The sequence below is a fragment of the Hoplias malabaricus genome, chromosome 6, assembly GCF_029633855.1.
Source record: "Hoplias malabaricus isolate fHopMal1 chromosome 6, fHopMal1.hap1, whole genome shotgun sequence".
Lineage (NCBI taxonomy): Eukaryota > Metazoa > Chordata > Actinopteri > Characiformes > Erythrinidae > Hoplias > Hoplias malabaricus.
The window spans coordinates 32,401,355-32,427,420 of NC_089805.1; the positions used below are offsets into that span (position 1 = coordinate 32,401,355).

General features: G+C 38.9%; 1 protein-coding gene across 1 annotated transcript; it reads right to left on the reverse strand.

Moving 5' to 3' along the window:
* On the reverse strand, nt 1-22,638 carry si:ch211-57n23.4 (immunoglobulin superfamily DCC subclass member 3). Its single transcript, XM_066675873.1, has 14 exons — nt 22,527-22,638; nt 15,314-15,625; nt 13,905-14,049; nt 13,663-13,793; nt 12,963-13,097; nt 12,148-12,306; nt 4,849-5,014; nt 4,193-4,443; nt 3,415-3,579; nt 2,920-3,108; nt 1,359-1,475; nt 944-1,070; nt 603-738; nt 1-90 (listed from the first exon to the last, which is right to left on the reverse strand). Exons 1-14 carry the CDS (start codon nt 22,573-22,575, stop codon nt 1-3), a joined length of 2,172 nt encoding a protein of 723 aa, XP_066531970.1. The 5' UTR covers nt 22,576-22,638.
* Between the last annotated feature and the right edge of the window lie 3,428 nt (nt 22,639-26,066).

The following is a 26,066-nucleotide window of genomic DNA, read 5'->3' on the forward strand; positions in this document are numbered from 1 at the left end:
CTAGCCAGTGCCTGCTCCTGGGCCAGGTAGACTGACAGAGTGCTGCTCGATGAGAACCTGGCACTGTGCTGGAACAGCCTGGTTTTGACCCTTGGGGGGGAAAAAGAGCAGAGGCAAAAATCAGTGGAGCAATCAATCTGCTGATCGCATGATCAGCAGTTCCTGACCCTCACAGCCTGTGACCTTGTTTCTGTGGAGTTCTCTTAGCCTGTGATCCATCACTGAGGCGAGCACTCTAATACACCCTGAGCAAATCTCATTACAGATAGACACAAGTCGTCTGAAACTGTATCAGACATGATATCTGTTCTGAATCCTAAGAATAATTTCACTGGAATTTTAAAAGGAGAAAAGAAAACTTATGCCACTCTCATATCAAAATCTTCATGTGGGGGGAGGGCTCTATGTGTCACATATTGGTGTCACAAAATGTCTTCTTGCTTCTTTAACTAGAAGTTACCTTAGTGAACATATTAATTATATGCCATGATTAAGTCATATTGGACCAGTTCTATTGCTCAATTTTCAAAAATGAAAAAAAAAAAAAACATTTTAATCTGATAGCGATTAGTTGTCCAGAGAGATCTCCATGTGAGACCTACCTGAGACACTAGTTCTGTGGCTTGTGTTTGGTGTGCTACTCCTTGTTTGGCAATGCCATTGCCCTGAGGGTAGTGTCCTCCATCTTCTCCTCTTGGAACAGGCCAGCTGTCCTGAGTGCCCTTTCTGCAGAGGAAACTAAAAACAACATCCCGGCCCCCTCAATAAACATATAGTACAACAAATAGTACATATAACGTGAACCTATACTCATCATCATTTTGTGTAATTACATAAATATATAAAAAGAATTCACCAAAATTAAGATAATTACTTTTCAACTCAGAGTTCAAGTAGAACTATTCTTCAAGTAAAATAAGTACATATAAAAAACACCACTTACCTGCGGCGGTATCCGAACATGAGGAAGAGCACACAGAAAATGATGCAGGCCATGCCAATGTGAACTCCCACCACTATCCCTCCCAGTGACCCCTCACTCTCCCTGCAGTTACACTGGCTTTCTTCTCCTGAACAAAAAAAACAAAACCCACAACATAGTGAAGGATCTGCAGTTCTCTACCTATCCTAAACACTAAATCCTAAAAAAACAACATAATTTATGATTATTCTGGGAATAAACATACGTCTGAGATCCCTCTTCACATACAGCTGATTAGTAGAACCACACTACAACAATATAAGTTTTTGGACTCTTAACTTTGCAAGACTCCTAACACAGCTAAAATATGATTAAAACTGAAAGTTGCATTGGATAACAACATCCGCCAAGTGCCACAAACGTGTAGGAACAGTACCTGCTCTGGTTTTAGCAGTAGTCCCATCCTCAGCCAGTGACACCAGTCTCTTGGAGCAGTCACTCTCTCCGTTTCCATTGTAGGCCACGAGTTTGAACTCATACACAGCGCCAGGATCTGAGATGGCATAACAAACACATCCATCAAAAGTCCTACTTTATTTACATCACACCTGCCAAACCTCTGTGACTGATGTTTTAACAGGACAATATTGATCATATTCTCCACTTGGCTCCCTCTATTTGTCTTTTGTTACTTGTTTTTACTTATTTATCTACGATTTAAAACTATTGTACTGTTTCTCTTTAAAACAAGTTTGCCAATTATAGTGACAGAAAGATAAATGTTGCAGTACATATATGTACTAATATGTCCCAGCTCTTTATAGGTGTCATTGTAACCAGATAATCAATATTATTGACTTGTTCTGCCAGTCGTTTTAATATTGTGACTGACTTCACTATGTGTATGGGTTTGTAAATGCTCATTTTGTTGTTAACTTTCATTTATCTACATTTCAATTTAGTTTCATGAAACCTCCAAATAATGTTAGTATTTTCAACCCTGACAGTAACCTTAGTGTACAACCATAACCTAACCCTGGTCTTAATCCTAACTGAAACTTTAAATCTATTGAGAAAAAGCAGATTTGGTTTCCTAGGGGTCTGATCTGAGCATCTGTTCACAAGTTATACGTTTATAATGTGACCAGTGTATTCTTTGCACTACATTTATTCAACCGAACCCATATATCGAACACTTCTGAAAGAAGAGGTTTCTCATTATAAATGTTTACTGACAATGTCACATTCACATTCACATTTCTACTGCTGAAGAGCAGAGACAGAACATTTCTCTCACTTCAGGTTAATAATGATCACACTGAAATAATTCACCCCTTAAACTACATATAGTAACACAATTCAAGAGTCAAAAGTCATAGTATTCACACTGGTTTCACACATTATTTGAATTTGAAATAAAGGACCTCAAATATTTTAAGTTGGATATAAATAAAATTACATTAATATACAAAGAATAATATTTTATTGAATGAAATTATCCTAAACCTAGTCAGTATTTATGACTATTTATAATTCTTAGATAAGTGTAACTCACATGGGTTGAAGAATACATTTTCAATCTAGTGCCTGAATGAACCAAGGTATGCCCCATAGAGCAGGTCCCCTCCATGGGCACGGCAGCATTTAAAATAAATTTTGTACAGAATCTCTGATACATCCAAGCCAGTGGGTGTGTTTCATAAAGTGAAAAAGGAACATTGGTAAAATGGGAGATTTCTCCCAATCATTTGAAGAAGAGAAATTATCGACAGGTTATTTGACTTATTTAAAAGTAATTTAAATAGATAATTTTTGTCTTTTGTTCAAGAAATACTATTGTAAACAAGCATTTTTTTCAGCTAGAATATATATATATCAACATGTGTATCTAGTAGCCAGATGAATAACCTTTCCAATATTTTATTTATAACTATAGTATAACTTCACACAGTCACACATACATGCACGCCTTCTCGCACACATCTTCACACACTTACCGAGGTGTGTGACGGTGTGGGCATTCGTGTGGCAGGACATCTGCAGAGGGTCCTGGAAGTGACCATGTGGGACCCTGCGGTAGGACATTCTGAAGCCCTCCACTTTGCCAGGCTTGTTGGGCAGCTCCCAGAGAACCTGCACCGACGTTGTGTTCAATACTTTAGTGAAAAATGCAGGTGGAGTGGGCACTGGGTGGACACAAAAAGAGAGAGAGATCCTTATTACTATCATACTGCATACTGCCCATGGTCATTCTCTATGAGAAGCACAGAGGAGGGTGAGCAGAAGATAATATTAAGGTCAGGAATACAACTTCAGCAAGACTTAAGGGAATAAAGAAAGGAGAGGAGGGTTGAGAGAGACTATCTAGACTAAAAAGTGAAAATGAGAAAATTAAAGCTGAAGAAAGGAAGTAACATTAAACAGTGAGGTATTATTTATGACACTGTTTTAATAACCACAAATCAACAACCAGCAAATGCAGCACTACATACCACCCCCTAGTGTAGTAGCTATGACTGTGCTGGACTCTTGGCTGGCCCCCAGTGGAGAGTAGGCCTTCAGGTAGATGGAGTAGGTGGTGGCAGGCTCCAGGTTGGTGAGGTCATGTTGGTAGGTTGTCTTACTGACAGCTTCCTGCAGTTCTTTACTTTCTGGCTCTGGAAATGTAAAAGAAATGCATATTAAAATGTAATGTAATCACATAAGAAAAATCTGATTTATGAATCATTAATATTTAGTACTATAGTACAAATATTATGCATGGATAATGAAATGATTATTACTTGCATTTCTGAAGCAAATTGCTATTTATTTAGTGTTTTGTATAATTATTACTGGTTCCTTTTATCAACCCTGTAAATATATCATACACCAAAATACATTTGTGCACCTGAATAATTCAGACAAAATAACTGGTCTTTCCCTTGAAAAGGGTAAAACCAATCTACATCAAGCTAAAAGCCACTTTTATGGCTTTGGTGTACTGCCTCCTTGTGGTGAAACCTGTGCATTATCTTGAGATCTAAGAGATAATGAAATGCAGCCCGTGCTTTTATACAATTTATGACGTTACAACCAACATGAATTCTGACCTCTTCCTAATGGTAGCACTTCTGGCCAAAGTGTCTCATCTTATAAATATACAAAAGACTTAAATTAGCATGAATATGAACATTTCTTTAACTGCTAGAAGTTATTAAGTTAGTAAAAATGGTTCCTGTGGTTTCAGACGCTAGAAAACAGGCAGGAAACAGTGGTGAAATTACTGACCACCAATTTTTCGGATGTGCAGCACGTATCCTATGATGCTGTCTGTGACCTCTGTGGAGGGCTGGACCCAGGACAGCTGCAGGGTGGTCTTGGACAGGGCTGTAGCCTTCAGGCCCTGAGGTGGGTCAGGCAGTTCTTTGGCCACAGACACAGCCAAGCGGGCACTGGCCTGGTTGGTGCCTGCACTGTTCTCAGCTATGCACTGATATATAGCCTCATCTTCAGAAGTTATACGGGTCACTGCCAGGGTACTGGAATCAGCAGGAGATAGAGTTATACTCATGTAATTAGGATCCAGATGGGAACAAATGCTTGAAAATATACAATAATATGAGTGAAAAAACATATAATATGGATGTTTTGCCTTGTACAAGTTAATTAAAATTCTCTTAAGCAGGACAGAATCTACTCATTTTCTAGCAGTTGACATCCTTTGGACTGAGAGGCAAACACAGGATTACACTACCATCTTGTGGTCAAACCTGAGAATTGCCTTCAAACGGTTAACGTTAACTTGTGCACTTAATATTGCAGCCAACGACAATATAACTGACATCATTTTACAGGCAACACTACAATTTTAATGACACCTACATAAGCCATATATATATATATATCGTGTGCTTTTGTGCATTAACAGTAAGTGTGTGTTGTACCTGTTATTGTTGGTGAGTTTGACGTTGTCTCCGGGTGTGAGAATTTTGCCGTTCTTCAGCCAGATGAGGTGAGGTTCAGGAACTCCCTGAGCTACACAGCTGAACACAGTACTTCCTCCAACAGCTTTAGACACAGACTGAGGCCACTGCAGGAACTCAGGAGGAGCTGAGAGGAGAAGAGAACATGGGCATAGAACATTTATACAGCATTCAGGCAGGACAGCATTAATCGATTCAGTTAATGAGGCTGGATAAGTACCACCTTCAATTCATCCCAAAAGTCCTGGAGGATGTTCCATCACTCCCAGTCAGGAGAACACAGAAGCACTGCTTCAAAGCCCCCATTCTGGGGAGTTTATACCCATGTAGCCAACACTTGGCATGATTTTAAGCTCATGTGCAGCTGCACCAGAGCATCCCAATGTATTTATTTTGTTTCACTGGATACAAAACAAGATGTGTGTGCTCAAAAGAAACTGCCATAAAGTAATCAAAGTAGTCACTGATTATTAAAAAATGTTTTAAAATGTTTGGACATGTAGTGTACAGGCCACAACAAGGTCAAGTCTACTCATCACATCAGACATTCACATTCTGAACATCACGTTCAACTATCTGATCTTCAACCTCAACCATGATCTCTCTTGCTGAGTGACCCCTGCAGACCCTCACTCTGCACAGTGGGACAGATGTGAGACCGCCGTTCCACATGAGACCCCTTCAACAGTCACACAATGGCCATGCATATATGTAGAGCTCTCCAGACCCCTGCACCATGCATCTCATTGATCTATTGACACTAACCCCCCCCCACCAGATCCGCCAGGCTCCCCCAACACCTCTAGAGAAGGACCCCCACACGCCTGGGAAGAGGGTCTGGGGGGGATCCATGGAGGTGTGAGAGGTCAGGGGTCAAAGGGAAGCCTGTTTCTATAGAGGATCGTTCATCAATGTGAGTCTAAATCTTAAAGCATAGATTTCTCCATCAGCTGGACGCCTATTATATAAAGTAATAAAACAGATCAGCTGGACCCTAAATGCATTTAATCTATATACAAAATCCTGTTTACCTAAACATAAATACATGGTTCATCATAGAGCAGAATCCAAAATCTGAAACCACTAATGACAATGCTTTTATTTTTCATTTATTTCTATTTTAATACAAAAAATCGAACATGTGATATTTTTCATACTTCCATAATTTCAGAAAGTCACCAATAAGAAGATTAAATCCACCCGAGGGTCATCAGAACATGGAGTTTTAAAGGGATTTAAGATTAAATTAAGATTTAAAAAGCTGCATCATTTTGTATGAAGGCCTTTTCATGGTCAGTGAAGCTTGAACCTGAAGCTTGAATATCTTCATGTAATATGTAGTTATAACTCTTCTATAGGATATTCATAAAGGTGTCCTGTTGTCTATTTCCTGGGTCGCAGTTTTAAAATATCCAAGATTTTCACTGCAATCGCAACATTGGTTTCAAACGTACACTTTCCAGCTACTCTTCATATGAACCATGCATTAAATCTCTTAAAAACACTAACAAAAGTAAGATCATAAGAAAGATATCATGTAAGATGATGTAGATAGTGGTGAGGGTGGGGGTGATTTGGGGGTGGGCAGTGGGGTATACATGATGAGACTATTGTGGTCCAGAACAAAATGTGTTACTCCACACAAAACCCTGTGAGTTGGAAGAGGTGCTGTTAATCCATCAGATCACACTTTCCCATATTCCTGAAGAATACTTCACACTCCTGCCTCAGTGAAAATGAGAAAGACAGAATCAACTCTGAGATATTCACGAGGGTGTTTCTCACCGAGAGAATCTATAGCTGACAGATTTTTTCATTTTTGGGTGTTATTTTACTTTGCATCATTTTAGTGTAAGGTTTACTGGAGTTTAATGCAGTGCACTGATCAGATGTAAGAATATCACCAGTAATCTCTCCCATTCTTTTTATAATGACTTCCAACTGCTCCCATCTTTTAGAAGGTACACGCTCTCTAGATCCAGATGTCACACACTGAAATACTTTATGCTATGTACAATAATAATATGAGAATAAATGACTTAACAATACCGTAAAATGCTGACTTTTGGTTTGTGTGTTGTGTACAACTTAATTTTTTCTAGTTCTTTGTTTATTGGTGGTTTACTGCAAGAAAAAAATTAAATCTTTCATCTACATCTAAAATGATTTGATTGACTGATAATACTGTTAATAAACACTCTAAACACTGCAAAGCCATAATGTTCACTGGGCTATTTTTTTCAGGAAAACCTAGTTTTGGAGTAAAAATTGTAGAAAGCTGTTAGAGCCTCTTTGGGGATACAACAAATCAAGCAGCCTTAACTGACAGCTTCAGCACACAATCACATCAACCAATCCATAGTTCGGTATTGATCAGTTAAACTGTGAGCAGGGTCTTACAGCTGACCTTGAGGATGTGCTTTATTTTAATTTTTGTCAATCTTTTGTTTATAAGTCGGCCATAACCATGCATGACCCCATCTAAAGCTGTCCCCAGTGAGATATTGACATTAAAAGTACACATTGTTGTTTAAAATTTAACTCAATTTTGTATTTTGTATGAAAATTGTTCATGAAACTAATAAAAATGACTAATTTCCATTAGTAATAAAGAACAACTTTGACTTCTTCTGTTAAGTTGCTATTTTTGAAATAGATTTTGGAAAATGACAATATCTTAACAGTGATGAGAGACACATATGAAAATCTCCACAGACAAGGGTTTCTTAACATAAACACTGTTAAAGTGTAAAATCTACACATTTCTATATCTGTTGTGAGGTTTCTCATATTAAAGACCAGGAAAACCCCCTTTAATGATGTAATCTGAAGGTGGAACATACATCTACAGGTACCTTGGGTCAGCTTATTGAGAGTGGACTGATTGTTTTAGGGCTAGCTTACTAATGTAGTTGGAAGATATATCTGTGTTTATTAGCCTTTTCATAAGTGGCAGTGCTAAGAGTCTGGATTTCTTTGGACTCTCATTGGTTGTATGATGCAATTGCATAACGCATGATATTATAGTTAGAGAATAATGAATGAAACTGATGCAGCAACTGGGTCTAATGCTGCTCTACAGAACACTACATAAAATGTCAAATGACTTATTGCAGGCCTGTATTAGGCTGGACTGCATCTTTGTTGTAACTTTAAAAACCTGAAGCTATTTAAAGTTTTAAAAAAGGGAATGAAAAGTTAAAGAAAAAAATGGTTTCAAAATGTACCTGCTTTCTTACAACAGATATTTAATTAAAAGGGATCAGTGTAAATAAATGAGTTAAAAAAATAAGTTATTGCTAAAGAACTACAATTCTGTTGGACACTATTTTATAATTCATATTTGATGCTTTATGCCTGACACTGACACTGGAGATATCAACCTATAAATGAAAACCTTAATCAGAGAATTTTTCCCACTGATTTGAAGAAAAAACTCTGTTTTCTAGCAGCTGTTGGATCTTAAAGGCCTTCAATGATTCCGCTATCATTTTTCATATGAAAATGTTCACCCCAAATAATAAGAGATAAAGCGGTGAATGAACACAAAGCAGAGTGCCCCCCAGCCTTGAACGTCATCTCCTTCTGACCACCAGCTGTGACGAGAACAACTGACCCCTTCATCACCGTATATAGGCAAGTGTGGGGGCTGGGGTGTGTGTATGTTGGTGGGTGTGTGTGTGTACGTGAGGGTGGGGGGGGGACTGTCATGCTCTCATTTGAGAGTCATAAATTCCACCTGACTCCACCCTCATTGAAGGTCTGTCAACCCAAACTCCTCCCCCTTTGACCGCTCCCCTCAGCAGCCACTGGGTCAACGTCAAAGGTGAGAAATGACAGGTCAAAGGTCAGAGGTGGTCGATCGTTGCACCAAAAGCATGAAAACACACATTTCTGTTATGTCTGTCTCCCTTTCTTTCCTTCTGCATCTGTTTGGATCAAAACCTGACAGTTTGGGTCAAGTCCAAGAAGTGTGTGTGTGTTTGTTAGCCACAGGGTTGTGTGAAACTGCACACACTTATACACACACACAAATGTAGAGAAAGTTACTCAATGTTTACCATGAGGTTTGAACTTGGCCATTTTAATTGTAAGGGTTTGTTTTTATGACTTGCATCACTGCTTATCTGAATGTCTGTTATATGTAAAATACCAATAGTGGTTTTATTGGTTCTTATAAAGGCTCAATATTAATTATTAATGTGTGTCAGGAAATAGTTTACTTTAATAGCGTTAAGTGACTTGATAGATGTTAATGCATTAGAGCAAGCGGTTAAGCAAATCAATAATAATTCAAGTTAAGTGTTATAGTATATACGCCATTTTACACATGGTGTTTTGGACAGTTATAACATATTCCATAACTTAAAGTAATTGCTATTTCATGCCTGGCATTGAAAACATACATAAATAAAATTATTTTTACAAATGTAGATAAACTGTTCTCCTGTTTTTAAGATATTCCAGTGTTTTCTTGGAGTTGATTAGCCTCCAGTGAGTGGACAAAAATTCTGCTTTGGAACATAACATCTTGAAGAATGAGTGACTTATTACACACTAGCTTTAGAGGTCACTGGGTGTTGTAAATTACAATGCAGTAAGATGTGAATTTAGAAGTTTTAATTCTCAGAATGACACAAAGAGTAATTATTTGAATGCATCATAATTTGCATAGAAAATCTGAACCTATTGTTTAGCATATATTTGTGCCTCAATGAATTGTTCTAATTATAATTATTAGTAATTTAAATAATAAGAGAAGGTATTGTGTATTGAATCGGCCATTAGAATTATAATTTAATCATTACTGAAAACCTACATAAACATTTTTGACATAAGAAAGATTAGCAGTAATATAGTAATATAACAGTGCATAGAGTAATGCAAACTGCTGTACCTTGACAAACTAGATGTTTATTTAAGTTTATTTAAAGCCTGTTTTTACAATGCACTGGGCATTCTGTTTGCCTCTAGATGGTTGAATGTAACACTGTGAATTTGTGACGTAACTGGGGCTTAAGGAAGGGATTAGGATTGGATATATCCAATTTTAGTGAAAACTCGTAAGCTCTTTGTTCTTCTGTTACCTCAAAAGTGAATCAATACATTAATGAATATATTAAAGATTAATCCCCAATGACTGCAGTGCAAAGCCCTTGTATAAGACTGATAGGGGGATGTATTGATTGATCAAGTCAAGAATGGACACTTGGGACACAGAGGTGGGAATACATCTGGGTGAAATTGTTTTAACGGATAAAAAGAGGCAAGAGGATAATATATTCTACACAACATGTGAGCTTTCTTTAAGTAATGTGAGACTGTTTCTCCTCAGACTTAACTATGGCATTTTTAATAACTGAAGCAAGACTAAGACTTTACATATCCTAACAATGTTTATGTTATAATTTACCATTGGTAATTACATTGTAAATTTTCAGTAACACTTTACTGTAGGTCATGGTTCATAAGGATACATGACCTACATAAGCCTTTAACATCAACTGACACAACTCTACATAAACACTTATAAAGGCTTATTCAAACAAACAGCAGTTATCATAACACTTTCTAGAGTAAAACTGACTAAAGCAGCTCTTTTGACAACTATGATTTGTTTGTTAATGTAGAGCTCTGACATTGTTTTTATGTTTGTAGTTTTAGCTTAAAGCAAAATGCCTCTTCCTATTTTCCGCTATAAAAGGTAATGTTTTTTTTTACACTTCTCACTAACACAATTGCACATAATATTCTGAGTTCTATGGCCATTAATGACCACGTTTTGGTGCTTCTTGACACACTGTCAGGAAAATCCTGCAGATATCCAATTAGAGACGATAATGCCATAGAGAAATATGAGCAGGCTAAACATATAGACAGGACAAGGTGATGAATGAGCTATGTCACTGAGACACGGAAGGGGGAGGCTCTTAATGGCTGACTCCATTACACCCGCTTCACCTCCCCATGTTCAAGTCCAGCTGGACAGTACCATCAGTGCTTAATTACCAAAAATGCTAGTCAAGGGTCTCACACCATTGGTGAAAAGGAGAAGGGCAGAATACCCCCTCCCCTGGTGGCCAGGGGCAAAGGTGAAAGCCTGAATATTGACTTCTCACATACTCCTGACCAATCAGCTTCCAGCAGTCATGACCAAATCCAATTCAGGTTGATGGCCTGGCTATCACTGCTCCTAAAATGGGCCAATCCTCATTAGCCTTACACAAACACACTCTTTTCATTGTCATGTGCATCTGTCAGTGTCATGCTTCACTGCACTGTCAAAGAGTTTTCAGGGAATTGCTCTCTGTCTGTGTGCTGGATTCAGACAGTAGTTTCAGGTAGCATTGGCTCTAGATATACACACAAACAGTACTGTCCAAGCAGATAGCATGGCTAACACTTTAACGTACGGAACAAGCTACTACAACATATATATTCCAAAATATAAAGCTACCTAAATGAATCTTGATTTTATGGACCTATGAAAAGTGGTGTTATGTCGAATTGTTTTATGTCTAGAACCCTTTCGCTTAGGATTGTGTTTGTAGAGAGGTTTCTGATTTAAAGTCAAGGATAGGTTTAAGGATCAGGGTGCCAGAAATGATTAATAAAATTTTTGAGAATGTTTTGACCTACAGTGTATTTTTAAAAGCCAAGTGATACATGCAGGGAGAGAAGAAAGAATATTTTTTTTTCTGATTTTTACTGTTATCATCATTACATATAAAAACTCATAAGCTATATTTACATCCACTGGATGTTGTAGATAAATGGCTATATATGTATTTTAGTCTTTGGATCCCTTGGTTACTACCACATCATGGTTAAGGAATCTGAGTCACTATGTTTCTCTTGAACATATCATCAAATCTGTCTGAATTAAGTTGATTTGATCTCAACCACTGATTTATATATTCGTTTTAAATATCTGTGGAATTCCTGTTTAAAATAAATGTCTAAACCCTTAAAAATAAAGGTGCTACAAATGCTTCATTGAACAATTTCATAGAAAATCTACTTTGGGTTCATAAAGAACCATGTTTGTTATAGTTATCAGTCTGTTGGAATCTGTAACAGGAAAATACTTCCAACCTCAAGAAATGTGTTTACATGCTTTTGATAGGACAACAACTACATATAATACCAACAACAATACACAGATAAGAAAGCATCAATTTCTCATTATTTAGGAAGCACTAATGCTTTCATATCCACCAGGATAGCAGTATTTTTTGAGGGTGTGGTGAGAAAACTTACATTGCACTACCAGCCTGCCCAGAGCTGTACGCCTCATCCTGGTGCCGGGCCGATTGGCAGCACACACATACACTCCAGAGTGCTGAAGGGACACATCTGAGATCATTAGGTTCCCTGTACCTAGAACCTGAATACCTTCCACTCCTATTGATCTCCCATCTAAAAAGGCACAAAATGAACATACACAGTCAGCCGAGAGGTTAGGAATCATAGGACATTCAATTCAGCAAGGGACAAAATTTTGCTGGCGGTCTTTCTGTGTTTCTCAGCCTTGGTCCTGGAGGTAGCCTGCTGTAACACACCCACTGCAACTCTGAAAGACTTGTAAATTAACTGATCAGCTGAATGTGTGGGTGTGTTTGGAAAAGGGAAAGCAATAAATGAGCTGGGCAGTGTGCCTCCAGGAAACACTGTTCAGAGGATTTGCTAATAAGCTAGTCTTGAAACTAATGTTTATGCTATTAGCATTTATGCTAGCTTCCACAGAACAGTGTTTTTGCACATATTCTCACATTCAGAAGGACTGATATGCTTTGCTTTTTTATATATGATACTGTGTAATGGTATACATCTGTGTGAGTGTGAGTGTGTATATAGTGCAGTATAATTACTAGCAAAATGTTAAGCTCACTAGCAGGCAACTAGGCTAAAATTGACACTTCAAAATCATATACAATGAATAAACAACAAGTTGTAATTATCATGATTCTCAAGCACCATAAATGTAAACAATAACTAGAACCACATGTCCTGTTTACAACTAGTCAGAAAAATTCATCCTTGAACATTTTGACTGAAACTGTGTAGATTCTAACCCAGTCTGCTCCAAGAGACAATTGGTCTGGGATTTCCTGTGGCTATGCACTCCAGTATGGCCGTCTGATGGACAGTGATTGTGAGGTTCTGGGGGCCAGAGAGGATGAATGGTTCCTTGTAAATACGAGGAGCTCCTACAGACAGAAAACAGACAAAACAGAAAATGAGTCCAGGATTAAAGCAACCTCCAAACCATTATAGCTAAAGAGATAATGGTTTCCTCCCGTCCTCCAAATGTAGTGCAGTTTCTGCAAAGTTGAGCCCTGAGTAGCAAAGACTCTATTTTCCCTAACTAAGGTCAGTGAAGCATCACAATGATTTTCAAGCTGTACTTTTAAGGTAAAAATAAGACTTAGTTTTGCTTTAAAAAAGCAATCTGATATTTACTCTTTTTCACAGTGTGAAGCAGACATTATACTGAGGCCTGGGCATAGCAGAGATTGTGTACTAAACCTTTTTAAAACATGGCCTCTCTCATGTGAAGGACCATCTTTATTGAGTGTAAAATGATAAAAAGCCATTTATTTCAGTCAGCCCACGTGAGCTGCACTTCATACAAAAAATGTAAAACTAGTAAAAAAATCTTTTTCATAAATACTATTTTGACTACTACTCTGTTAGTTAAAATGGCTGATTACTCCTTTAAGCAAATTGTTTAATCCGAAACAACATGTTTATGGCAGAAGCATAATAACAGACCGGTGATGTTGAGGAGGGCTTCATGGCTGTAGCGGGTGTTAGCGATGTTGTTGGCTACACAGCGGTACACTCCAGCGTCTGACCTTTTTGCTCCTGTGATCTGCAGGATGCCCATCGGGAGAAGAGTGTACCTGAGAGGGGGTACATAATGATAAGGGTGAAGGCAGGTATGGGCAATGTGAGTGTTGATATAGTATGGGCCAGAAAGCAAAGGATATGTCTCCAGACACTCTTCAGATTACCTGTTATCAGATGTGCTGATGGCCATGCGGTCTCTCTCCCAGGTGATATTAGCCTCTGGGATGCTATTCACCTGGCACTGGAAACGCGCCACTCCTCCCTCCTCCACTGTCATAGACTCTGGGTGAGTGTGAAACTTGGGAAGAGCTGTGTGGGATTTACAGACAGCAGGTGAGTGAACATGAAATTCATGTTGAAGGAATATCTGTGATGTTTTGTACTTTGACTTGGAAATATTTTCTTGTAATTGTTTTTTCATTTTATTGTATAAAAAATGAAGTGATAAAAACATGAGTGCCGTGATTTTTACACATTCATGATCATTACACAATACTATGTGAAATATTTATCAAAGCTATTATATGTCTTGATGTTCTGTGTGGATTAGCACTGGTTATTGGAATATAGATAGATCAAGAAAAGGATGATGTGTTGATGAAAAGGATGATGTGAAGATACAGATTGCAGTCCAAATAGTCTGCACATTTGCATAATCAATAAATAGGAGTCCAGAGTGGAACCTCCAAATGGCATTGCCATGGAAACCCCAGGATAGCTTCCTAGTGATAATGAGAAGCAGGATCATCATGGTTTATTAGACCAAATGTACAGAACTAAACAAAGCACAAGAGGAGGAGACCTTCATGCTTTATATGAATGGTCTTTCATCTTTTATATGTAAGAGCTTCTGTAAAAATTTGTTCAGTGTTTAAGCATCTCAGCTTAATCTGGCTAATTAAAATACCCTCTCAAAAACAAAGAGCAATTCCATAGAAGAACAACCTTTGGTTCCATGAATAGCCTTTTTGCTAATAATGTTTAAATTGATAAAAGCTTTAAATTTTCTTTTTAAAAAATAAGTTTATTAATACTCGAACATGATTTTTGTGGACCCAAATGTGGTATTCTATGGCATCAAAGAACCTATTGTAGTGTCTTCATTTTTAAGAATGTAGGTAATTATGGAACATACGACCACCAGTTTAGTGCTGGTTAAATGTTCATACTGCAGGCATAAATTGTTAAACTATTCTCAGTCCAGCAGGAACACTGGTGTTCAAAAACTCTAGGAGCACAGCTGTGTCTGATCCACTCATACAGCACAACCCAATCAAACACACCACGACCACATCACTGTCACTGCAGCACTGAGAATGATCCTCCATTCAAATCATACCTGCTTTGTTGGGGGGAGGTCCTGACCAGAGTCAGACATGGTGAAATGTGAGGTAACAATGTATGCAGAAGAACTAGAATCAGTAATGACACAACTACAAAGTGCACCTTTATCAGTGGAGTGGATACAACGTACAGCGTGTGTAGACATAAGCTGGTCATTTTAGTTTTATATCTGAGGTTGCTCTGTTCTGTATGTTGCCTCTTTACATGACCCCTTTTCCACCCTACTTACATGCAAGCTGGACACGTGCTTTTCGGCTGACCAGCATGCCATAACGGTTCTGTGCTGCACAGTGGTATTCTCCAGCATCAGTGGTGTCTCCATCTCGTCTTTTCTGGAAGCTGCGAATCAAAAGGGTGCCATTGGACAGAACTTTAGCCCGTGTCCCAGCTCCAGTGGGCACTGGCTCTCCATTCCTGAGCCATGTCACAGTGATGGGACCCTCGCCCTCCACCTTGCAGTCCAGCATGAGGGGTTTCTCTCGCACTGCGATAACATCGCTGGGCTCCAGCACAAAGGCCAGCTCTGAGCCATTACATAAACCTGGAAAAGAGAGAGTCAGACAAGTTATATACCATCATAGGTTAACTATCAGCAGTATTGTTGGAGCAGTCACACTGTAGTAGGTTGGGGTTGTGACTAAAGTGTCTCTCATATATTATGGGACACCTTATTGATATTTACTCAGATGGTGAACAATGTCTGAGGTGTTATTCTCATTGTTAGAATGGCAGAAGTTGAGGCCACACAACTGATGTTGCAAAATAGGTACAAAATATCCAAACTAGATTCTATCAACTTGATACACTTAACACCCTTCTTTCCTCATTTTTCTTTAACAAAGAAAAGAATGTGTTTAAGGGCCCTAAGACCCTAAGGGCCGACCTTTCAGATTCCAAACTGGACCAGTATCCCCTTCAACTTTGTATCACTAAACCACACCAGGCTTTAACAATAGGGCCAAATGCTGTGTAGCCACTGAGCCAAAAAGGTCTGCTACAAAGGCAGATGCAGGCCCAAAGACTAGCGAGGGTTATGAGGTTATGAGGTCAAGTTAGAGGAGCCACTTTTCAGAAAGCCTACCCTGATGACAAAAGCGTGCTGACGACTCCCTTAAAAAAATGCAATCAACCACCAGGAACCATCAGCTCCTCACTCGGATTGGACCATCTGCCCCCCTACTTATGCAGACCCCCACCCTTACACACCCCCACCCAGACCCCACTTTCCTTTCACTGTGACTCTGAGGTGACTTTCCCATGCCACTGGCTCACCCTGGTCCTCTCTCAGTGTCAACTCTTATGCCACGGCTGTTTCCCCTATTCTCTCTCCTTTTCAGACAAGTGTCCCGAGACTCACGTCCACTTTAATGCCCTGAAATGACCCTGGGAGATGGCCACTGCCTCCGTCCCAGCTGTTGTTGGGGGAGAGGGTTCAAGAGCAAGTCTGCTCTTGAACTTGCATTAGAAGACATGAATTAGCAGTCTGCAGCATCTGTTAAGTGAAGAGAAGTAACCCTCAGCGCAATATGCACTTCACTCACATCATGGCTGAGATGACCAGAGCTCTTAAGCTTGCACCTGCTTTATTTTACACTCATAACCAGCATAATGTATTCTCCTGAAGAGTCAAGCACAGAGCACTGGTCAGCATCACTCTGGATTTGTTAAACACATTTGTATTCCGTTTTACTTCAAGTGATCTGCTCTTTGATCATTCATAACAGATGCAGATACTATACTCAACAACAGTTTTCTAGATTTACCAACTCACTGGATATTCATTCAGCTATCCACTTAAAGGTTTTTGTTTAAAGGAAGGGGCTGTGCTATGGATTTCTTTCAAAGGAGTCTATGGCACTGTAACTTTTAAGAGTTTAGAATCTACACTTTGGTCTTAGGTCATAGATCCTTTGGGCAGCTCTCAGTGAGACAACAGTTTCTTACTAAACATGAGTAATACTGAGGGGACATCAGGGAATAGTCCCTTCACTCTTATTATGATGAGGTGTCTCCCTGAGCAGATGTAGAAGGGGGAGAGCCTGGCTCAGCTGCAGTGTTATGAGGGCTTGCTGGCTCCTGACCCCTACTCTGTCCAGCCCAGCCCCCCAGTGCTGACAATATCATTCAGCAGAGCCTGGATGGGAAAGGAGGTTATGTCACAAGAGGGAATATGTTAGTCCTCATAAACTCACCACAGTGCTTTCAGGACTGGTTTGATAAATCTCATTACTTTATAACTACAGTTACAACTTAGTCATGTGGTTCATACACCTGTTTCATACACCGTGAGCTCAGGGTTTCTGGTTTAAATGATTTAGGTCACACATACACACTCACATGTTCTAGCCAAATGAGTGTAATAATTGTCTGAGCATTGCATGGGGACAGAGATGCTATTGAATTGGAGTGTTTTGGCTCTATGTATTTTTACATTGGTACCCTCCATTTTATTTTCACATATGTATCATGGGGTCTGGCCTTATGTGTTCAACTGTCCACTTTGTGTAATTATATTTTTTGACAGCTCTATTACTCTGTTTTTTTCTTTATTCTAACTAAATCATGTATGTTATGCCTGGGACTGGAGTTTGACAGCTTAAAGAACACCCTAAAAAAGTGATTTTTGGGGTTGAGGTCTTCAGAGCAGAACCCTTTGGTTCTGACCCAGCCCTTGAAGGGTCATGAGAGAGTTGGTGATGGGTGAATGAGTGGGATGAGAGTTGGTGATGGACAGCCTGTGTCCAGTGAACGCAACACCCCCCCAAAACCCCACTTCAATTTAAAGTCCATTGTCTGCAGTTGGAGTTGGCCCTGAACTTCACAGCTATTGTGGTGGCCAGACCTTGCACTAAGCGCCTCCCAGCCCCCAGGCAAAGACTTTGAATGGGTCTGGACACCCAGGATAAGGCAAACATAAGCAAATCAAATCCTCTGGCTGATTGCAAACCTCATTTTCTTTTTCTGTCTGTGTTTTTCAGAGACATTGAAGTAAAAGCAATGGTAGAGGACTGCTTAAGGCCTTGTCAGTAATGACTGAGACTCTGCTGTCATTGGTTAAATTTGGTATATGTTTATGATGAAACTTTCCTTGATTTTCAGTTAAGTTGTCATCTTTCATTCTGAATGTATAAGAGCAAGCCAACAGTGTGAAATCTCACTATATTTCATATTATTTAAAAGATGAAAAGGTACAATCTAAGTGAAATATCTTTGTGTAACATTGGATAATGGGTTAATCACGGAATACACCAAGAACAAATTACATAGACATTTGTGCCAAGATATGTAAAGCACATATTCTGATTTTAAGTTCATTATCATTTCTATAAAGCTCTTCCTCACACAACAATTCAACAAAAAACTTGAAAGTCATTCAGACTTGGCCCCTGCTTACAAAAAGTGTCACAAGCCTTTGAACAGAATTTCAAACGCATATGCACATTCACAAATTCCTTTCCCTCCCCTTTTCGTCCATTATGTTGATAACTGCAGCAGGGGCTGCAACGCAAACAAAGGCTGAATAAGAAGCTCATAGGAGAAATTGTAAAGGAGCTGTGAGGAAAAGGGGGCTAGTGGGGGGTCTGTGAAACGAAGCAGCCTGGGACTCCTTCTTTTGTCTCTATAATGGGTGTTAAACTATCCCCGACTATGATCGGCACAAGCTCTTTAGCAGCATGCTGCCCAAACACTCTTTTGTGTTGCCATTAGGGAGGCCACACATGTCTATTGTTTAAGGACTGATTGTCATTAACTGGCATATGCCAAGTTCAAAGTCATAAACACCCCACCATCTTTGCTGAACAAGGAAACAACTGTGTGTCTTGTTCACCCCTCCTATTTAATGGGGCCAAATTGGTGTTGCCTATTGTCTCAGAACAGCATTAGGAGGCTTAGTTAGATGAACTCTGTAATTGTTTCGATTAGAGCCTTCAAAACAAATATATTAACCTGACTTTTCATCATATTTAATATAGGACGTGGCCACTAATTAGCACCCTGTGGTATAAAAGCAAACGCATTTGTTGATTGGATTGTGCTGGATGGTCCACACTCTCTTTGTTACAGGCTCCTCAAACCTCAAACCTTTAGCTAGGATCAATAAGCAATATTCTCCAATTGGAGTGGGAGGACGCCACATGGCTTTGGCCTCTAGTCTTAATTACAGGGGAGAGGGATAACAGAGGGGACCTGGATTTCCATTAAGCCTCAGGCCCATTTAATGGAAACCAAGAGAAAACAAAGTGTCCCTTCAAAATAAAATACTGTTTTTGGCTACAAACCTAAATCTAGCTTATTATCAGTTGAATAATAGGTGAAGGCTTGTGATTTGTATAGGCCTCTGCATCCATCATCTACATACGTAAGCGTAGTTCCTTTGCCTGCTCTATTTCAATGGCCTTTTCTTGAGTTTGGCCTCTGTTTGAATGGGTCAAAATAAAATGGGTCTCCTTTAGAAATAAGAGGTAAACAAGAATGAAATAACTTACTTTATTGTATTGATAAATCAAACTGGTCAAACTGTGCTGTATAAGAGAACTAACGATGATAATATTGAAGCTATGGACTCTGCTTCTTTAGGAAACATATTCAAGCACAGGGGCCTGACCAAAGCAAGCGGCACATGATCTGTCTAAAGTAAATGTACAGCATGAGATGTGGTTATAATTGCATAATTGCATCATTCCTTCTTTGTTCCTGGACCAAGTGGCAACAGAAATATTCAAAGATTATGAATGTTTGACTAATGCCTTTTTTAGACAATGTTGATCTCTGGTTTATAAGCAACTCCTTGAAGCATTCAATCACAGAAGGAATGGATAACACGCTGAAGATGTGAAATTTAACATGCATTGCTTGGTTACTGAATGAAGAAACAGCCTGCTTCACCAACACTGACTGCTAGAACTGAACAGTGGATAGTGAACAGTTCTGGATTTTGGAGGATAACAGGTTCAAGGTCATTGATACAAAGGTCTCAAGTTCAGCTGCAATGTCCAGACCTCAGTGTTCCTGGCACTGGGAAGTAGTTTCAGCTTCTCAATTAGTGGCAAGTGTTCAATGCTAGGCAACATAACAATACGGTTCTAATAAAGTTCTAATGCTACATAATCAAGTTCCAATGATTCCATCTCTAGGCCTGTGGGTAATAGTTCCCACAGGTCTCTACAGGAAAGGGCTTTGGGATGGGATTAGCTGCAGAGATCCACACTGTGATACGCCTGACACCTCAGGCTCATAATTGTACCTTCAGCAGGGGAGAGCCCTGGAGGATTACCTTAAGCCAGAGCGGAGATAGAGACATCGCCGCCCAGCTCTGCTGCTCAGTGCACTGGCCTGATTCACTGCTATTGTGGCCATGTGGATTAGCTAGAGGGGTGTCTTGTCTTATTTAGAGGGATGCAGAAGGCCTGCTTCAGGATCGAGGGAGACCCAGCAGGAGGGGTGTGGATTGTGGACACAGTCACTGGCAGCTGCGGGGGGTTACCCAACACACACACACACACACACACACGCATGTGCACACATGGAGCTTTAATAAGGTTTCAGCCCCGGCCCTGTCTCCACAGAAGGCCTGGCCAGTGTTATGGAGATGAGGGTGTGAGGGTCAGGTCAAAGGGGGTGGGGAGACCTGGCCACCATTGTCTCTATATCGCCTCTTTTTTTTTTTTTTGGTACCCTTTCCCTTGGTCTGCTCCACTGACCATGTGGTGGTGGGGGGACACACAGTCCCCAAAGGTTAATGCTGCCCAAGGTCATCACAAGCCCCTTCTCCATAAGATCATGAGATCATGGGGTCTCCCTCCTCCTCCCTGAGACTCACCACCTCCTTCTCTTCCTTCTCAACAACCAGCTCAGCGCTCTGTTTATTTATGGTTCTGGGAAAAGGATACGCACCTCCCAGATGCATAGAAATAAACATACATGTGAAAATAAACTTTTTAATGCCACGTCTAGCCTAATATAATCTCAACTGTGCCTAGGAATAAAGAATTTCTCATAACGCATTGCGCAAGATGGAAGTAGTCAGCGAACATTGTTCTTAGTTCACGAGAGATGCCTAATGCTGGGAATGAGCTCGTAATTTCCAGAAGAGTATCACTAATATCTAATCTTTATTTTTAAGGCCTCGTTGCATTGTATATTTTTACTTATTATTTTGGTGAAGTTTAGAGAAGTACATCTTTACATCGGCTCTCATTCAGTTCCAACAACGATCACTCAATCACACAATACTTTCATGAGGAGCAGATGTTCCTGGTTCATGTGTGAGGCCTAATGATGGAGCCAATATTCTGCTTATCTGGGAAGTTCTATTCAATTCTTTAAGGTTTATGCTTTTAAAGGCTTGTTTGCATCGTCAGATTCTGTAGTGGATCTTTACAGAAGATTAAAACTCTACTTTTGTAATGTCTAAATACCTCTTATAAGCTCTTTGGACAAAAACCTTGACTTTTTTTTAGTATCCCAATCCTAACCAACTGACCCCAAGCCAGTTCCATATAACCAGTTCCACTATAGAAACATATGACCCTTTCCCCTATCTTTATTATTCACTATTCCTGATAATACTGTGCATTCATAATGATGTTTAAATCACAAGGATATTAAATCAACATCCAAGGATCAGGTGCATATCAGAGGACCAACACCCACACCAAACTCACCCAAACACACAGCAAAGCGTACAGTGTCCAATAAAAAACTGTGCTCATTTAAGTCCATACAGACACAAACAAACAGTAATGAAGTGCATGAAAACCTTCTGAAGAAAAAGTTCATTAAGCACTGTAGAGGCTCAGGCTTTTGCTTCACAAAAAAGCACATAGAAATGAATCAGTACTGATTTTAGTATAATACAATTCCACGAGTAATATTTAATACAATGTCATTCATAAAGTTTTAAAGTTAAACCAAGCAACTGCAAAAAACTATGAACTGCTGAATTTGGGAAAACCATAGCCACAGAATCTTAAAGATCCTTCAAACTGAATCTTCACTTTATTAAATATTGCATTATTTCATAAGCTGACAATTTAGCAGTCCACATTCACACACACTGTAATAATTTAAAAAATCATTTACATGTGAAACTGTAGTATTTGGTGTTATAACACTCAAACAAAGCAACTATCAGTAATTGCTGATTGTTATATAAAAAAAAACGTTTTAAGACCTACATAACATTTTATTTAACATAGTTTTATATATTTTTTACAAAAGTGATGAAATGTCAGGTTTAGTGTAAATGACATTTTCTCCACGTCATGCAACCAAAGCATTTTACAATAATTAATAACATAGACCTACAATTCATGCACATTTATATCAGCAGTTCTCTGTCAGTGCCACAGCCATTTGAAATAAAGATGTGAGAAAAGTGAGATGAGAGCTAAGTGAATATAATAACATCATGGTGGTGATATTACTGATGGGCTACTTACAGGAGCAGATAAACGCCGTTAGTAAGGTCAGCAGAATCCGCGGCTTCATACTGAGTAAATCCCGTTACTGAGGAAAAGTCTGCTTAGAGAAACTCGTTAAAGCGGAATGGTGTTATCACGTTATTAATATTCGCTTTGATGAATTCTGATATTACTCCGTTATTAAAGTTGTAGAAACATTTCTGCAGTGCTGCTGGGGGCTGCAGGCGGAGGCAGCTGCTCTGGACTAAAGTCTACGTTAAAATAATCATTGAGCTCAGCACTGTCCACTAAAGGAGCAGTGGTCATTAATTACTGGGCGTTTCACTCGCGGTCAGTGACTGGACAACGACACGACACTTTGTTCCACCTGTTTCCAGACACGCCCCGCCCCAAGCGGCCAGGATTGGCTGAGGGTCAGAGGAGAGCAGAGGTACAATCGTTTGGGAAAAGGTTTTATCGGCTGTGAATGTTCGTTAGATATTAGAAGAGGATAATTTTCAATATTTAATTAAATCAAATGACTATAAAAATAAACGTGAGACTAAACTTAGAAGTAAGTACTAGATTTATGTTTGTTTTAGCTTTACTCAGTGAAAATAATTGCAAATTATAAAAACATGATCTTATAATAAAGCTTAGCTTATAACGTGAAAGGCTGTGCAAAAGACAGTTGGCATGGGCCTATTAGACATGGTCTGTAAGTAATTGAAAGTAAAATAATCCAGCACCAGACGCTTTAGAAAGTGCAAAAAAATATCAAATATAGCCTGCGGAAATGATGGAAAGTACATTATCTGACCTCACACATTAACAGAAATTAATGTGGGGGGAGAGGTCAAATAAAATAATGAATAATAGTGAATAATAATTCACTCTCGGAGTTAAAATGATCAAATAGTCTATCTCAGATTCATCTCCAGAGTGCTGAGAAGGCTAAACTAGGTTCTGTCCACCTGCTCCTGGACAAACCCCGCACAAGAGGCTGGACTGAACGGAAAACGGGTGGTAAAGAAAACAACAACATCAACAACTCAGCATGACGGGTTAAGCTTAGCCAATCAGAACGCACGACTCCTCCCCGTGGGCGGGGTTCCCCGACACTCAATGGAGCACATCGCCGCGTGCAGAAAACTGATTCCGTGCCCAGTTCACAACATCACTTCCACACAACGGAACAACTGACTCAATTAGCAGTGTTTAGCATACTCATTAAAATCCGACTAGATCTGCATGTTAATTAAGTGAAAGGACCTCAGTGCTGCAGGGGCCAGGGGCATTCTATTCTCCCACTTAATGAAGGGCCTCGAACAGTTATTCAACCTGACCCAGCACAAGACAAAACCAGAGGCCCAGCAGAGAGGCCTCTAAACAAATCTGTTTGGCCTTTTTCATTAACACCTAAAGCATCCACTCAATCTCCAAGCAACAGTTTACACGTGCCCCAACCCAGGAGTTAAAAGGGACGCTCATTATAAGCATTTAGACGATACAAAATCCTGCTTCACAATGAAGTCTTTACACGTACACATCATTAATAGTGATACATTACCTGTGAAGATCACTTGTAGTGAACTTCCTCTCTAAAAACAAAACAAAACAAAACATAGCAATTCTCTGATAAAAAGATGAAGACAGTTTTATTTAAATATTTTTATTTGATTTTATTGATTTTGGATCATTTTTCCAGGTTAATTTAATTTATGATGTTGGTCTCAAACTATGTCAGACATTAAAAAAATAATTTCAGTGTAAATTTGCACTTAGGTACATCGATACACCACAGACTGCTTTATTCTAAAAACCCCTGTCAGCCACTTCAGTCAAAATAAGAAAGGAAAAAAGACAGAAGAACAGAAGGATATGAGAGAAAAAGAATAAGGGAGAAAAGTACTTTGCTTGACGTAATGTGGAGAAATTCTTGAACATTTGCTTTTCAGAAAAACATTGCTTTAAAATGTTGTCAAAAAATAAATGTTGATCAAAATCGCAGTTAGAGTTTATGAGAATGCAGTGTTTAACCCTACACGAGCCATTTTAATTTCATCCCACAACAATGTTGTTTAAGCAATTTCAATGCAGTTTTAACACAATGGCAGCTGTTTACCAGTCTGTGGATGAGTGAGACCAGTCAGAACAACTGGACTTTTATGTGCTGAGGTAATCACAATCCACTCCACACCCCACTACAGGTCATTTATGTAATGTATCTGCAATGCATTAGTCATTTTAAAAAATGTTAATAATTGATAAGTGTATTGTATGTTAATTAAATTAAAAGTTAATACTTGATCTTGAATATGACTGGGGGTGGGAGGGGCGCTGAGCTGCCCAAGGTCCCAAATGTCAGCTTCTCACTGGCACCGCTGGGAGTTTTTATATCATTCCACTATGTGGCGCCATTAACAAATTTCCTCAGTGTCCAATAGTTACCGTTCAGTAATGCATTTAGTCTAATGGCCTTGTTAAAGTAACAAAAACCAACAAACAAAAAAAAACATCTAGCCACTTTTGTTTATAGTTGGTTTTTGTTTACTTTCTGTGAAAGCTTCGTGCTGGATAGTGTAATCCACCATATAAAGATTATGCTAATCAGAGCTGGTTAAACTGATTAAATGGTGGATAAACTGCTCATACTAAAATACCAGCTAAAAATTATAGCCCAAGTGGCCATTGATTAAACCTTTAATAATTCATCCCTGTTCATCATTTAGAAGTAATTTCTACGAAAACTATCCTCCAATACCTTTAAAATGTAGGGGTGACTCTATCCCGTCACATTTATTCTGTATGCACAGATATATGAAAACATGCGTACAGTTTATTCCTGCTTCTATCTTCATTTACCCTTGTGCCACTCACCCACTGCTTAAAAACCAACTTGTAAGTTGATGGGATTGGTTTCTTAGGTATGCGATGCAAAAAAAATGTGGCTGTCTGAATCTGCCTGTTTTTGAATGTCATTGAAATGTTGCAATGGAAGCAGAAATGCTTATTATTTCACTCATTAAAAAAATATAATAATTTTAGCTCATAAAACACCACAAAGATATGTTGTTCACACGAAGGAAAAAATAATTAATTTTATATTATTTCCTCTGTTTATTAAGCTGTTGTAAAAGACTTTAGATGTAGGTATCATTCCGTGCCTGTATGAGTTAACTGAACTTAATGGAAATATAGACTAGAAAAATAGAGTTTAGCTTATTTATGTCACTAAAGATTTGTTTGTTTGTTTGTTTTTTGGAGCTGGTGACAAACGGACTTACCTGGACATTTATGCCAACAGATTAAACAGAAACAGAGAGAACAGTTTAAGATGAGAAGAAAACTGTAATCTCAAGATAACCGTATTTTAAATGATTATTTACTCAATCAATCTGGTCCTTGAGCACAGTTTAGATGTTTATACAAACTGTATCCTGACAGGTTCATTACATAATGTTTAAATAACTTAAAGATATTATATTGAAAGGAAGAAAAATGAAAAGGAAACTGAATTCAATACTCTTCATTTAATGATCTACATGTTTTTACATTTGTTTTAATTAAATATGTGTA

Excerpts from the sequence above, each read along its gene's own strand:
- si:ch211-57n23.4 (XM_066675873.1), bottom strand. The coding sequence starts at position 22,575 with ATGAAGCCGCGGATTCTGCTGACCTTACTAACGGCGTTTATCTGCTCC. Across the intron at positions 15,626-22,526 it reads AACGGCGTTTATCTGCTCCT|GTTTATGTAATGGCTCAGAG; the intron begins GTAAGTAGCCCA and ends TCTCTTTTCCAG. Across the intron at positions 5,015-12,147 it reads GGGCAGGCTGGTAGTGCAAT|CTCCTCCTGAGTTCCTGCAG; the intron begins GTAAGTTTTCTC and ends TTCTCCTCTCAG.